General features: G+C 36.2%; 1 protein-coding gene across 10 annotated transcripts in view; it reads right to left on the bottom strand.

The window, feature by feature from the left end:
- The window catches only part of MGA (MAX dimerization protein MGA), a 183,196-nt gene that overhangs the window by 44,203 nt on the left and 121,755 nt on the right, over window positions 1-17,238 (bottom strand). For all 10 annotated transcript variants that reach the window (XM_041743172.1, XM_041743171.1, XM_041743173.1 and 7 more), the window contains exons 6-9: window positions 15,246-15,377; window positions 14,924-15,028; window positions 12,807-13,468; window positions 11,085-11,430 (exon numbers count right to left, since the gene is read on the bottom strand). In XM_041743172.1, the coding sequence (XP_041599106.1) occupies window positions 11,085-11,430; window positions 12,807-13,468; window positions 14,924-15,028; window positions 15,246-15,377 (1,245 nt within the window). The remainder of the gene's footprint in view (window positions 1-11,084; window positions 11,431-12,806; window positions 13,469-14,923; window positions 15,029-15,245; window positions 15,378-17,238) is intronic.

Raw genomic sequence — 17,238 nt, forward strand, 5'->3', positions numbered from 1 at the left:
TCCATTCACAACATCAAAAAGAACAAAATACTTAAGACATTAACTTAAGGAAATAAACTCATACAATTACAACTATAAAACATTTCTGATAGAAATTAAACACAACATAAGTAGCAGCACATACTATGCTCATGATTATGCTCATGATTGTCAAGATTTAACACTATTAAAATGTCATTTCTACCCAAAGCAATCTCTAGATTCAATGTAATACTCATCAAAATCCCAATGACAGTTTTTGCACAACTAGAAAAACCCATTCTAAAATTCGTATGGAATCTCAATTCATATGAATGACCAAAAAGAATCTTGAAAAATAATGAAAAACTGGAGTATTCACACTTCCCGATTTCAAAACTTACTACAAAGCTACCATAACCAAAACAGTGTGGGATTGGCACAAAGGCAGAAACAGACTAGCGGGATACAAAAGACAGCCCAAAAATAAACTCTTGCATATATAGTCAATTATTTTTTAACAAGGGTGCCAAGACCATTCAGTGGTGACGGGACAGTCTTTTCAATAAATGGTGCTAGGAACACTAAGTATCCACATGTAAAACAGTGAAGTTGGACCCTTACCTAATACCACATACAAAACAATGAACTCAAAATGGATCAAGAACCTAAGTCAATAAAACCCTTAGAAGGAAAAAACAGAACAAAAGCTTCATGACACTGGATTTGGCAATGATTTCTTACATGCAACATGAAAGAGACAGGTAACAAAAAAAGACAAGTTAGAATCATGAAGATTTTTAAATTTTTTGTATCAAAAGACACTAAAAAAGTAAAAAGGCTACCCACAGAATGGGAGAATTATTTGGAAACCACATCCTGATATGGGATAATGTACAGAATACAGACAGAACTCCTAAAACCTAACAAGGAAACCAAACAACCCAATTCAACAATGAGGAGAGAACTTGAACAGGCATTGCTTCAAAGAAAACATACAAATGGCCAATAAGCACATGAAAAGATCCTCAACACCAGTAGTCATTAGGGAAATGCAAATCAAAACTACAATGAGATACCATCTCACACCAATTAGGATGGATCTTATAAAAACAAAATAAGTCCCGGTGAGGATGTAGAAAAATTAGAACCTTTGAGCACTATTAGTGGGGATATCAAAGAGTATAGATGCTATAGAAAAGAGTATGATCGTTCTTCAAAAAAGTAAAAGTAGAGGGACGCCTGGGTGGTTCAGCAGTTGAGTGTCAGCCTTTGGCTCAGGGAGTGATCCTGAGATCCAGGATCCAGTCCCACATCAGGCACCTTGCAGGGAGCCTGCTTCTCCCTCTGCCTGTGTGTCTCTGCCTCTCTCTCTGTCTCTCATGAATAAATAAATAAAATCTTTAAAAAAAATAAATAAAAGCCAAATTACGATATGATCCAGAAATTCCATTTCAGGTTATATACTCAAAAAATTGAAAGCATAGTCTCACAAAGATATCTATACATAGCAGAATTATTTACAATAGCTATAATAAGGAAGCAACCACAGTGTCCATCATCAATGGATGAATGGGTAAGCAAAATGTGGTAAGACATAAATGAAATATTATTCGGCCTTAAGGAAGGAAATTCTGCAATAAGCTGTAGCATAAACCCCAAAGATACAATTTTAGGTGAAATGAACCAGTCACAAAAAGACAATAATGAATGATTCCACTTATACGAAGTACTTACAGTAGTCAAAATCATAAAGACAAAGTAAAATGGTGATTGTCAGAGGCCGGGGAAGAGGGTAATGGGGAATTATTGTTTTAATGGATTCACGGTTTTAGCTTCATAACATAATGAAAGTTATGGTGATAATGGTTATTACATAACAGTGTGAATGTATTTAATACACTGAACTGTGTGCTTAAAAATGGTTAAGATAGTTAAGTTTATGTTGAATGTATTCTACTACAATAAGCAACCTTTTAAACAATGGATGTTGAATTTTCATCAATTTTACAGCATTTCCTGATAACATAAAATTTCTCTCCTTTAACCTTATTAGTGTTCTTAAATATTTTATCATTTTAAATAATATCTCTTTGTATCTCTTTGTAAATAGTATCTCTTTGTATCTCTTTGTAAAGATACATAAAAATTTAACCTAGATTTTACAATAAATTTCCCTTGTTTTTTCAGTATTAAACAGTCTGTAGTAGTCCTATATAAATAACTAAACCTGTTTCCTTTTTTTTCAGTTTTATTGATCTATAACATAAAATACACATACAACTCAATGAATTCTGACATACATATACCTCTGTGAAACCATCACTACAATTAAGACAGTGGGGGTAATCATCAACTCCAAGATTCCTTGTAATTCTAATTGGATAACATTTTTATAATCTCTCCATCTTTCCCTCTGCCACCAATGTCCATCCCAAACCTGTCCAAGCAACCAATGATCTATAAATTGATTTCCATTTGTTTTTCTTTTACATAGAATAAAGATGTTAACCTGGGGGGGAAAGGTTGAAGCCAACTGCTTATCATTCAGTATCATTATTCTGAGACTGATCCTTGTTGCTAAGTTTATCAATTGTTTCATCCTATTGCTGAGTAGTAGTATTCCACTGTTTCTATCTATACCAAATGTCTATCCATTCACCTGATAGACAAAGGTTGTTTTGAATTTTCTTGCTATTATAAATAAAGCTGTTATGAATAACCACATACAAGACTTTATGTGACATATACTTTCATTTCTGCTGAGTAAATGCATACAAGTGAAATGACTGTATTGTAGGACATATTCTTAACATTTTAAGAAACTATCAAACTATTTACTAAAGTGACTGTACCATTTTACATTCCCACCAGCTATGCATAAGAGTTCCATAAGTTCTATACTCTATCAGTATTTGATATGGTCCGTGTTCTTAATTTTAGCCAGTTAAAGTAGTATCTCCTAGGGGGGTTTTTTTGGTTGGGTACAGTATACTTTATTGATGGGAAGAGAACAAGGTAGGACTCCCTAGGCCCCTACCCTTCTTCAGGGAATCTGTGATGAAACTGTAGAGATTGAGACATTCTCAGTGTGCTGGGGGACGAATTGGAGCAAGGATTCCCCACCTCTCTCTTCTTGCTCTTGCTGGGGCTGCTAGTCCAGGGAGCTCTTACTCCTCGGAGGCCATGCAGATCATAAGGTCCACCACCTGGTTACTGTAGCCAAATTCATTCTCATGCCAGGAAATGAGTTTGACAAAATGGTCAGTAAGGGCAATGCTAGCTCCAGCATCAAAGACAGAAGAGCTGGTGTCAATGTTAAAGTTGCAGGAGAAATCTAGTCTTCAGTGTGACTCAAGATGCCCTTTGGAGGCTCTCCAAGCTTATTTACTTCGACCTTCACCATCCTGTCTTAGGGACAGTGTTGGCAGTGCACCAGAAGATGAGGCTAGCTGTTGATGAGGGATGACAAAGAGCCTCCCTTGTGGTTTTAATAAGCACTTTTTTAATGACTACTGATGTTAAGCATCTTTTCATGTGCTTGATCTGCTGTCTGTATACCTGCTAATAAGAATCTTCACTTTTCTGTTCGTTTTTTAAATTATGTAGCCTGCCTTCTGAGTTCTTAGTATTCTGAATGAGTTTTAAGAATTCTTTACTATAGGGGACCTGGGTGGCACAGTCGGTTGGCCATCTGACTTCAGCTTGGGTTGTGATCTTGGGGTCCTAGGATCTGGTCCCGCGTATGGCTCCCTGCTCACCATAAAGTCTGCTTCTCTCTCTCTTTCTGCCCTTCCCCCAGCTTGTGCTAATAAATAAAATCTTTTTTTTTTAAATGAAGTTTTCACTTTCTTTGGTGTCTTTTTTTTTAAGATTTTATTTATTTATTCATGAGAGACACAGAGAGAGAGGCAGAGACAGGCAGAGGGAGAAGCAGGCTCCATTCCATGCAGGGAGCTTGATGTGGGACTGGATCCCGGGTCTCCAGGACCACACCCTGGACTGAAGGCTACGCTAAACCACTGAGCCACCCTAATAAATAAAATCTTAAAACCTCTTTATTACAGCTACAAGTCCAATGTTGGCTGGATATTTTTTATAGTATTTCTCTTAGTTTACAGCCTGTTTTTAAATTTTAACAGGTCTTATGGAAGAGCAAGTTTTTATTTTGAGAAATTCAATTTCATTACATTTTTTGACATTTACGATTGTGGTTTCGGTATCCTGTTTTAAAAATCTTTATGAGCCACAGTCACAAAGGATTTTTTCCTTTATTTTTCTTCTAGACATTGTATACCCTAAAGCACTTACATTTCACCTAAGACATTAACTCTTAAATCCTGAGATAGTTTTTTATATATAATGTAAAGTCATGACTGAGGTTCTCATTTTATTTCTGGAGGCTATCACACTATTCCAGATCCATTTGTTGAGAAGATCATCATTTCCTCATTAAACTGACTTGGAATTGTGCCAAAAATTCACTGGCCTCCATTTTTGTGTATCAACTTCTGAACTCTGTTCTGTTCCACTGATCTATAGGTCTTTATCCCAAATACTTCGGCTTTAGAGTAAGTCTTAAAATCAGGTAGTGTAAGTCTACCAAATCTACCTACTATGTTCTTTATCAAAATTGTTTATCAACCACTCTCAGTTCTTTGCTTTTCCATGTAAATTTTACAACTTGTCAATTTCTTCCAAGAAACTCCTACTGGGATTTTTCACTGAGAAAGCATTTATTTATTTATATATCAATTTGTGGAGAATTATATCTTACTAAGAGTCTTCAAATGTGCAGAAACAATCTACCTCTCCGTTTATTTAGGTCTTTATAAAAAGTGCTCTCAACAATGTTTTGTAGTTTTTTGTAAAAGGTCTTAGGCAACTTTTGTCAGATTTATCCTTAAGCATCTCATTTATTTGGATGCTATTTTAAATAGTACATTTTATTTCAATTTCCATTTATTGTCACATATACAAGTATATATATATACACACAAATATACTGTCTACTAGTATTATTGTAAACTCACTAACATAATTCTAGTAGTTTTGTAGATTCCTTAGATTTTCCAGTCTATGAATAAAACCAATTTTACTTCTTTCTTTCCAATCTGGATACATTTTCTTTTTCATGCCTTACTGCACTGGTTAGGACCATCAATAGGATTTTAAATAGACATGGCAAAACACATTTTCTTCATTCCTAATCGCTGGGGGAAAGCGATCTTTCACAATATGTTCTTTGTAGAGTTTTTCATAGATGTTCTTTATCAGATTGAGAAAGTTTCCTTCTACTGTGCTTAAGAATTTTTATCAGAAATGGACTTTGTCAATTTTTAAAAGTATCTATTGAAATGATAACATAGGAGGCACCTGGGTGGCACAGTTGGTAAAGTATCTGTCTGCCTTCAATACAGGTCATGTTCCCCAGTTCCCTGGACCAAGCCCTGGATCTAGCTTTCTGCTCAGTGGGTAGTCTCTTTGTCCTTCTCCCTCTGCTCCTATCCCTGCTCATGAACACGTGCATGCACGTGCACTCTTTCTCTCTCGTTCTCTAATAAATAAAAGTTTTAAAAAAGAGAGAATAATATGGCCCCCTTTTTCTGAGTCTATTATGATAACAGTGAACAACACTGATTATTTTCAAATGTTAAATCAACCATGCACCCCTTGGTAAATCCCACTTGGCCATGATGTATTATCCTTTAAATATATTCCAGATTTTATATGCTAAAATTGTATGTATAATCTATACATATGTTTGTGAGGATTATCACTCTACCATTTTCTTGTAATGTCTTTTTCTGGTTTGTATATCAGAGTTATGGTGGTCTCATAGGATGAGATCATTTTATGGAATCATTTATATAAAATGGGCATTACTTCTTTCCTAAATATTTTGAGAATTCACCAGTGAAGGCATCTGGACCTAGAGTCATTACTGTGGAGTTTTTCACTATATGTTCATATGTGTAAGGGTAAGCAGTTACTTTTTTTTTTTTTTAAGATTTTATTTATTTATTCATGAGAGAGACAGGCAGAGACACAGGCAGAGGAAAAAGCAGGCTCCATGCAGGGAGCCCTATGCGGGACTTGATCCCGGAACACCGGGATCATGCCCTGGGCTGAAAGCAGGCGCCAAACCGCTGAGCCACCCAGGGATCCCCTTATTTCTTCTTGAGTGAATTTGGAAACTTCATGTCTAACAAAGAATTTGTCCATCTTCTAATTTACTGGCATAAAATTGTTCCCTATTAACCTTTGAACATCTGTAGTAATGTCAGTTTTCATTCCTGATTTGGTAATTTGTGTTTTTCTTTTTTCCTAATCAGTCTGGCTACAGATAACAATGTTATTATCTTCCCTTTACATAGGTAACTTGTAGATACACGTGTCCAACAAAACTCTAAGTGAGCTAAAAAAGCAGGGATGTCATGTTTTATCCTTTCTCTTGGTACCACCCACTGTAGCTAAGCACAGTGTCTTTATATCATCAGCAGTATTTTGACAAACAAAATGGTAAACAGATGATAATCAAGTGAAGGCCAAATTTCAAAAATTGTATTTTATACAGTAGAAAAAAACATGAAGATTTTCAAGTCAGAAAAACTTGGGTTTAAATCTCTACCACTCCCTTAATACCAAGGTTATCTTGGGGAACAAGTTACATAAATTCTGTAAGCACTTAATTAATGCATTTTGTAAAATGGAGAAACCTAAATGATGTAACTTTCATAGAGTGTTCTGCATAAAGAGAGATGGCCAACTGACCATGAAAAGATCCACAGTATCACTCATCATGATACTGGGAAATGCAAATCAAAACTACAATGAGGTATCAATTCACATCCTGTCAGAATGGCTAAAATCAAAAACACAAGAAACAAATGTTGAAGATGATGTGGAGAAAAAAGGAATCCTCTTGTGCTGCTGATGGGAATGCAAACTGGTACGGCCACTCTAAAAACAGAGTGGAGTTTCCTTAATAATTAAAAATAGAACTACTCTATGATTCAGGAATCACACTCCTGGATATTAACCCAAAAAAATACCGAAACACTAAATCAAAGGGATATATGCACCCCTATGTTAACGGTAGCATTATTTACAACAGCCAAATTATGGAAATAGCCCAGTGTCCATTGACTGATAATGTATAAGGAAAATGCAATATATAATATATACAATGGAATATTCAGCCGTAAGAAAAAAGGAAATCTTGCCACTTGTAATGAATGTTCTAGCTGGAGCTCGAGAGTATAAAGCTAAGTGAAATCAGTAATTCGGAGTAAGACAAATACCATAGGATCTCACTCATGTGGAATCTAAGAAACAAAAAAATAAAGGAAAACAAAAAAAGACAGACAAACCAAGACTCTTAACTATAGAGAAGAAACAGATAGTTATTCAGAGGGGAAGTGGGAGGGGGAGAGACAGGAAAAATACAGATGGGATTAAAGTGTACATTTATCAAGATAAAAAAATTAAAATTTTTAAAAATCTAGTGTTAATTATTGATGATGGTGATCTCTTTGACATCAAACTAATTTTAAATCCTTCCTTGGCAAAGTGGTTTCTCTTTAAAAGAATTCAGAATACCTTCTTTATTCTTTTTTTTTTTTTTTAACCTTCTTTATTCTTTTTTTTTTTTTTTAATTTTTTTAATTTTTATTTATTTATGATAGTCACAGAGAGAGAGAGAGAGAGAGAGAGGCAGAGACACAGGCAGAGGGAGAAGCAGGCTCCATGCACCGGGAGCCCGACGTGGGATTCGATCCCGGATCTCCAGGATCGCGCCCTGGGCCAAAGGCAGGCGCCAAACTGCTGCGCCACCCAGGGATCCCAACCTTCTTTATTCTTAATGTTACAAATGTCAGGAACATGTGATGTGTCTAGATAGAATCTTCTTAAAGTTATTATTGCCTACTATTCAGGGGACCTTTTCAATCTGATATTTCATGTCCCTCAGAGATAACTTTTCCATCATTTGAGTATTTTCTGTCTCATTTTCTTACCTCTACAACTCCTCTAAATCATCAATAATTTTTTCCTCACCTATCTTTTTTCAAAACAGACTAAAAGATTTCTTCATCTTCTTCCAGTTTTTATATATATTTTTGTTTGGTTTTGGTCTCGTCAATATTTTTGCCTCCAAGAACTCTTCCCTGTTTCTATTCCTTTTCCATACCAGTCCTAACAAAAATATCTTCCCTCCTTTCCTCATCTTCCCTAATAGTGTAAGAAAATTGATGGCTCCTAGAGCATAGTAAGCCATGTTTTTTATAATGGCCTAATACCAGTGAGAAAAACAAAAAAAAACTTTAATAATTGGCTGGCTTTTGGAGTTAATTCAGATCAAGGATAAGACACAGGGTAAATACACTAACCAAGAAAGCACACCAAAAAAGCCTAACAGATACACAGTTTTCATACTTAATGCGGCTTCTGTAAGTTATTCTTGTTACTTCCAAATGGAAAAGTGCTGCTCCAAGTGCAAACTGGGAAAAAACTCAATAAGGAAATATAGAGAGAACCAAACTAATAATTCTATATTTCATTTTAAGCCTTTTAAATCTTTTATATAAAGATCATCTAGGTAGGGCAGCCCCAGTGGCACAGCGGTTTGGTGCGGCCTGCGGCCCGGGACGTGATCCTGGAGACCCGGGATCGAGTCCCACGTCGGGCTCCCTGCATGGAGCCCACTTCTCCCTTTGCCTGTGTCTCTGCCCCTCTCTCTCTCTCTCTCTCTCTCTCTGTCTCTATGAATAAATAAATTTTTAAAAAAAGATCATTTAGGTATATGGAGGCAGTATCTTATTTAAACACTGAAATAGCAATTAAAATAGCCTGGCACTGATCACAAAATAGATATCAGAGACCAGAAACAGACCCAGACATAAATATTTTTCAATTTACTAAATGACAGGTGACATTTTAAGCCAGTAGGTAAAGTATTTCTTCTCAAGTAATGGCAAAACTGGCTAGCCATATTGGGGAAAAAAGATTCCCTACTACAAATTTCACATCAGATAAACCCCAGATCATACTATCTATGTTTAAGCCCACTTATTAATCTAATTAGTATGTTTTTTAATCTTGCAGATGAAGAAATACTCCATGCAAGACTCCAAAGTCAGAAACCATAAAAAACTTTTAAAAAAATTAGAGAGACCAGTAGATTTAACCATCCTCACTTTTTCCTTTTTCAGAAGAAATGAGGGAATAGGGAAAAACTTTTAACAAAATTAAAATGCAAATTACAAAATTACAACCTGTGAAAATGAAGCTCTTAGAAAAATGTTTTTTGCTGTTCCCAAAAAAGCAAAGAATTCAAAAAGGCAAATTTACAGAAGAAAATTTATGACAAATGGTCAATAACCTCCTACCTGAAGAAATTTAAGTTTTAAAACAAAATATCAATTTCTATCAGTTGAAATATCCAGTATTAAGAGTACAGAAAATTTGGCACTATCCAACTATTGGTAAATGTGTATTTAGTACAACTCCAAAAACATCTATAAACTTTCAAAGTGCTCTCACTGGTACAGCAATTCCACTTCTAACAGCCTATCATGAACATGGATGTTCATTGCTGTACTGTTTATAATAAAGAAAACATAAAAAGGCTAAATGTGAGCCACCAGGGTGGCTCAGCAGTTGAGCATCTATCTTTGGTTCAGGTCACAATCCCAGGGTCCTAGGATCTAGTCCCGCATCTGGCTCCTCATGGGGAACCTGCTTCTCCCTCTGCCTATGTCTCTACCTCTGTACGTCTCTCATGAATAAATAAATAAAAATCTTAAAAAAAAAAAAAGGCTAAATGTCCAACCAAAGGGACTATAATAATATGAAGCCATTAAAACTAAAATTAAAAAAAAAAAAAAACTAAAATTAAATATAGCTCTGTATCTGTTGATATGGAAAACAAAGCATGTCTTTATGATACAAGTTTCTAATGGTTATGAACCACATACACAATAGTTCCATTTCTATAGGAACACGAATGTATGCACACAAGTGTATTAACAGAAAATCCTGGAAGAATGTACACTGAAATATTAAACATCCATTATAACTGAAATAAGTACTGGCAAGCAACAGTGAATGTAAATATAAACTACCAAAAAAGGAGTATTAGTCCAATAAACTAAGAAGCAAAAAACTCTTCAATTGTATGGCAAAAATAAATTCAATATATTTGAAAAAAAATTTAAAATACCATAGAAAGGAAAAAAAAACCAAGAATGATATAATATGTGATTTGGTGGGTCTACCTAAGATGTTATCAAAAAGGAAAGATAAACTTTTTAAAATAGTACATAAAGCTGGGGCAGCCTGGGTGGCTCAGTGGTTTTAGCGCCGCCTTCAGCACAGGGTCTGATCCTAGAGACCCGGGATTGAGTCCCGCATTGGGCTTCCTGCATCGAGCCTGCTTCTCCCTCTGCCTGTGTCTCTGCCTCTCTCTCTCTCTCTCTCTCTCTCTCATGAATAAATAAATAAAAATCTAAAAAAAAAAAGTACATAAAGCTTATCCTGTCCCCAAAACTGCAACCATCTGTTGAATGGGTCAAACCAGGACCAGAGGGTCTTGTTACAAATTTCTTCTTTTAGAAAATAATGAGATGTACTAGTTGACTTGATTCTAATAATCATATCACAATGTATACATACACCAAATTGTCATGTTGTACACTTGAAACATATGCAATTGTACTTGTCAATTATACCTCAATAAAAGCTGGCAGGGAAAAGGAAAATGATGGATTATACTCATCATCTGTATATACAAAGAATATGGGAAGAGAAGGGAGACAAAAAAATTCATGAAGCTTCAAAGGCATTCTGGAAGTCCAAATGAGAGGATGATTCAAATGTAGCACAAAAATTACATTTAAAGCAGCTCTGTTTGTGTATGTGAAGCTGTGTGTGTGCACACATGCATGAGCACACACACATTATCACACAAACCACAAAGAAAGAAGATATAAGGATGGTAATTTCTCAAAATTCTTACTAGACCACTGATTAAAGGATTAAAATAAGTAACAGTAACATTTGAAATAAATAACCAAACTTTTCTAAAAAATAGAACTATACACTTTTATCTCTCAATAAATACTCACTATATTCTAGCTTCTTTCTCCTCTTTTTCTCTTTCAATTGATCTTCCTCCTCCCTGATTCCCTCCTCTTCTTCTCTTTGTTCCTCTCCCAAAGCATCATAAAATACTGGATCACGATGAGTAGCTTTCCTCTGGAAATGTTTAGCCTTGGATCCTCCTTTAACAAGTACAACTTTTCTTTTCAAACAAGTGCAACCAAACATGCAGTCTGGTCGGCGGCAGTGAGCAGGCTGGCGCTTCTCCAAAGCTAGACTGGAACACACGCAACCCAATCGACAGAAGTCATTGTTGCATGGAGGGGCTCGTTTTCTTATGATTGTGTGGATGGGTTTAGTTTTGAGAGATGCCTAAAGTTAAAATAGAAAATTGTAAATCTACTGAATCATGCCCCAACACCACTCACTACTTACATTACTTATATTGGTCTGCCTTTTTGGACCCTGAACGCTCAGTACTAACAGCACAAGATTAGAAGTATATTTAAAGGATGGAACATGAATATAACCAGGACTCTGAACAATCGGCCATTCTAAAAAATAGTACAGACAAGAGAATATTTAAATTAATTATGAACCAAAATATCAACGATGAATTTATTCTCAAAAAAAAAAAAATCGCAAATAATGTTCTAAGGCAGGAGTTGACAAGACCCACAGGCCAAATCCAGCCTGTTTCATAATAAAGCTTCATCAGAACATATAATGTCTGTAGCATTGTAACAGCAGAGTTGAGTAAATTCAAAAGTGTGTGTATGGCCCAAAAAGCCTAAAATATTTACTACCTGGCCTTCAAAGAAATAGTTTGCTGACACTTGCTATCTAATAACTAATAAAAAGGGAATAGGACAATAGGTACATAACAGTCTTTAGGAATGATTAATAATAAAGGCCACATTGTGTATTTAATCCCAACATCTGATGATCTTCAGGTCTAAAATTTAGTTACAGAATTTAAAAATGGAAGGTAAGGTACATAATATTCATGATCAAAAAAAATAATTGGCACATGCTGTTATCATCATTTCACATGCACTCTCAGAGGCTGTTAAGATGAGTAAATCAATAATAATTGAAAAATTCTCAAAAAAAAAAAAGAAAAATTCTCAATATAAGATTTTATAAAACTTTAAAAGCGGGGAAGCCTGGGTGGCTCAGCGGTTTAGAGCAGCCTTCAGCCCAGGGCCTGATCCTAGAGACCTGGGATTGGGTCCCAAGTCAGGCTTCCTGCATGGAGCCTGCCTCTCCCTCCCTCCCTTTCTGTGTCTCTCATGAATAAATAAAATCTTTAAAAAAAAAAAAAAAAAACAACACTTTAAAAGCTTTTTCTCAAAAGGTTTAGGATTTTTTTTTTTTTAATTCTGTGAAATGTAGTACCTGTTAAGGAAAACTTTCAAAGCTATTTTAACGAGATTAGCAAATACACTTGTCCACATACTAGAGAATGAAATTAGACGTTTTCAAAATGGCCAGCTTACTTTACACAAGGTGAGAAACATTACTCAAAAGCACAGTTGTATTGTCTCCCTCTGCTGGCAGGAAGGGATCTACACTGACATGTGTAGTTATAAAGAATACAGACAAGATAATCTTAGTTATCCTATCACTAAGGTGCCCTATCGTCCTGCCAAAAAGCCCATTCCCATTTCCCCTCACTAACTTAATTCTTTCTAATCATGAACGGGATCCAATCATAATATGCCTCTAGAAAACCAACAGATACTTACTTGAGCAGTAAGCAGAGTTGTTAAGGATACATCTGCTCGCTCTTCGGTGATATAGGTCCTTGGTTTTCCTTCCCAAAGTGCACAGTCTTCTAGATCCATTAGTTTCACTTGAGATTTAGACAAGCCTGGAGGGCGAGTTCCCTGTTGCTGCTGCTGCTGCTGCTGCTGGTGTGCCTGGCGCAAACTAATTTGCTTTGGAAATGTATTTTCATCTAAAGTTGGCACAACAAAGTTATTCACCTGATTTTCTGAGATGGTACTTGAATTCTTGGCAACCTTATCGCCAGGAATTGTATGAGCATGTTTCTGCTTTGGTGAAACAGGGTAGGGTAAAATGGACTTATACGATGATTTAGTTCGGCCACCAAAAGTTGCCTGTTTGTTTTGAGACTTTGCCTTTCGAGAGGCAGGGGGCACAGAATGAGGCTTCAAAGAGTAGGAGGTAGAAGGGGAAAGGGTAGACTGCTTCTTTAGTACACTATCAAGTGTTCGTACATAGCTGGTACTCTTGGTAGGAAGCTGATATACCACAGGAGATGTAGGAGCATTAGACGAGAAACCCATACTTGTTTCCATCAGCTTGCCTTCATTTTCCAAGTATTCATCGAGCTTATCACTGCAGAAAGCAGAACGGTTTTTCAGTGGACCTTCTGGATTTCCACCTACAAATAAAGAGATGCAGATACTTAAAGAAATATATGGCAGATCTTTGGATCTCCAAAAAAATACACTAAAAAAGACCAGAACACTAAGTTATATACTACTGAATCTTCTAAACTGTCCCTCCTCAGAACAAAGGAAAAATATATAATATTAAACCAAGTGAAGAGATGGAATCACACATTAATTACATCAAAATCCATTATCTGGGGCAGCCCAGGTAGCTCAGCGGTTTAATGCCGCCTTCAGCCCAGGGCCTGATCTTGGAGACCAGGGATCGAGTACCATGTAAGGCTCTCTGCATGGAGCCTGCTTGTGTCTCTGCCTGTGTCTCTGCTTCTCTCTCATGAATAAATAAATAAAATCTTAAAAAAAAAAAAATCCATTATCTAAACGTATCTCCTTACATATATTTACCATTAATTTTTCCAAAGTGCTAACAAAATAATTAACACTAAGAGTCTACAACCTTTGACAACTTATGATCTTAGCAGAAAAACCACATTTAAGTAAAAATAAAAACATACGAGCAAAAATTACTTAAGTCAAACCTCAACAGAACACCAAGAGATTATTAAACAGATTGCAGTACCTGGACTCTGTTATAAAACACAAGAGAAGAGGTGAGGGCACAAAAAGTATAAAATTTAGTTTTTAGGGAATGAAAAAGCAAATGTAGCAGACAGATGAGCATTATACTATTATAACACTGTACAAGGATTCAAAGATGAGAAAAACTATTTTGGAAACATGGTAAATTTATCTGGCTAGAATGTAAACTGCAAGTAAGTGCAGGGGGAAAAGCACTAAGAAAGGAGACCAACAAGTATATAGTCAAAATGTTTGGATTAGAAGTTTACTTGTAAATGTAATGCTGTCAGGAATCACTCTACAGCTCTGAAGTATAGGGTTCTAAAATAATATTTGAGAATGATGCTTATCATAAATGCAGGAGTAGAGAGCCTAAGTGGCTTAGTCGCTTAAGCATCCAACTCTTTGATTTCAGCTCAGGTCACCGATCTCAGGATTGCGAGATCTAGCCCCCACATTGGACTCTGCACTGGGCATGGAGCTTGCTTAAGATCCTATCCCCCTACCCGCCCCCCCAAAAAAAAAGATTCTCTCCCCCTCTCCCTTTGCCCAGAACACCTCCCCACAAAAAAATCAAAAATTAAAAAAGATGAAGAGGGACGCCTGGGTGTCTCAGTGGCTGAGTGTCTGCCTTCAATTTGGGTCATGATACTGGGGTCCTGGGATCAAGTCCTACATCGGGCTCCCCGCAGGGAGCCTGCTTCTCCCTCTGCCTGTGTCTCTGTGTCTCTCATGAATAAACAAATAAATAAATCTTTAAAAAAAAGGAGAGAGAGATAAAGAAAACAACCAAAACTTATTTTTAACAATAGGCTTTGGGCCACATCTTTCAGAACATATTGGTAATTTTTTAAAAAGCTGATTACCTTCACTCCTAGATGCAGAAGCACTGTGAAACTTTCCCCTCCATCCTTTGATTTTGGTGAAGTCATTGGTCTTCCCTGTCCTAGAAACAAAGGGAAATCCAGCATCTATAAAAGAAAAAGTAAAAGAGATGACCAAAATTCAAGCCAGCTAATATTTAGTAACTAATTAGATACTAAAACTTAATCTAAAATGTGTGAATCATTATGACTATGCTACTAAGTAAAAAAAAAAAAAATCTGCCTCAGAATATCCTAAATGTCTCTAACAAAGGTAGTTTCTTATTTCTATTGCAACTGACTTTTACAAATGCTACACACTCACCAGGAGAGGAAGGGTTGGTTCCTGTAAGGTTCCAGAAAGGAAAGCTAGTGGCTGGAGCCAAAGGTAGCTGTACACCCAAGTATTTAAGATCAATGCTCATTGTCGGATCCACTGAATTCAATTTTAAGCCCACTACAAGGAAAAAGAACCACAAATTATATTGTTGTTTTTTAACTTTTGAGGTGTGGGGAAGGAATTAAGGAGTAGAGAGAAAAAATAAGATAAAAATTAAAAGGGGCAGAGAAACTTTAAGATGACCCCATGATCCTCACCTCCTATTACATATTTGTGTACTCCTCCCTCCTCCTTCTCCTATGAGTGTGGATAGGGCCTGTGTTTTATTTCTAACAGAAAGCGGCCAAAGGATGGGATGTATGTGATTTGTGTGCATGTGATAATATGAGTGTGTGTATCACCCATCTTGCTGAAGCTGCAAGTATATAAATTCTGCCAACAACCTAAGGGAAATTGGAAGCAGACTGCTCCCCAAACAAGCCTCTGATGAGAAACCAGACATCTTAACTGCAGCATTGTGAGGCACTAAGCAGAGGACTCAGTTAAGCCATGCCCAAACTCCCAACCCAAAGAAAATGAGACAGTATGTGTGTTAAGTTCATGATAATTTGTTAAGCAACAATAGATAATACATACAGCAGAATTAGTATCTTTTGTACTTTAATCCTTTGTGATCCAGAGACTTTCTAGGACTTTTAATACAAATTTGACATAGACTAAGCTTCTGGCTTGAATTATGGCTACTAATTCCCTAGTTATTATTAGTAATATTTAAGGTAAATTGAGCCTAATAAATATTATAACTTATTTGTAGGTTAAGAGGTAATCTTTTGGGAAAGTATTTACTTCACATATCCTTTACAGATTTTGGTGGCTGTTTTTTCCTTAACATTACACATCTGAGATTTGTCTATATTAACAGATTTATCTCTTGATCATTTATTTTAACTGCTGTACCTACTCAAGATTATGAATACACAGTACTCCCAATTTATTCACCATCCTCCTACAGAACAAGATTGTTTCCTAAATTTTTTAATTTATTTTTTAGTATAGCTGATACACAATGTTAAATATACGTTCCTTATGCTGCACCTTTCATCCCATGACTTATTCATTCCCTAACTAGAAGCCTGGATCTCCCATCTCCCTTATCTACTTCAGCTGCTTTTTATTTTTTAACAATTACAAACAATGCTGCAGTGTAATTATTCATTGTGTACAAGAAATATACATCACACACGTGAACATGTGTGACAGCTTCTCTAGTGCATTTAGCTTTTCCTCATGGCACTTACCCAGGAATGGAATTGCTATATGATGGGGTATGTTCATCTTTCAATTGTATTGGAATATTGTGAGTGCTCAACATATTTGTGGCTGCCAAAAATATTTTAAACACCCTTCCCCTGTTACTTTTCTCCATTGTACCTCGAACCTTTTCAAGATAGGTGTTAGGAAAAACTCATTTTCCAACTTCCCTTGCTGTTTATGTGCAGGTATGTAACAGAGGTTTTGCCAATCAGCTGTACTCATGAAAGACTTCATTTGAGGAAAGAGCACCACGAAGAAAGGGATACTATGTAGAATTGTATAAACTAGGATGACAGTGTTTGGCCGAGTTAAGAATTTTTTTTTTTTTTTTTTAAGATTTTACTTATTCATATGAGAGAGAGGCAGAGACGCAGGCAGAGGAAGAAGCAGGCTCTATGCACAGAGCCAGATGCGGGACTCGATCCCGGATCTCCAGGATCAGGCCCTGGGCTGAAGGCAGCACTAAACCACTGAGCCACCCAGGCTGCCCTGAGTTAAGAATTTTTATTTTTATTTATTTTTTTTTTTTTGAGTTAAGAATTTTTAGAGGTAAAAGTAACCAAGGCCCTAGATGCCCATGTACTGTGTTCAGTGTCCATACTGAAAATGGTGGTGATGGTCCAATGTGGAACTGCTTGTATGAGCATTCTGCAAAAGTAATGTG

Source organism: Vulpes lagopus, chromosome 2 (genome assembly GCF_018345385.1).
Source record: "Vulpes lagopus strain Blue_001 chromosome 2, ASM1834538v1, whole genome shotgun sequence".
In the NCBI taxonomy this organism is placed as follows: Eukaryota; Metazoa; Chordata; class Mammalia; order Carnivora; family Canidae; genus Vulpes; species Vulpes lagopus.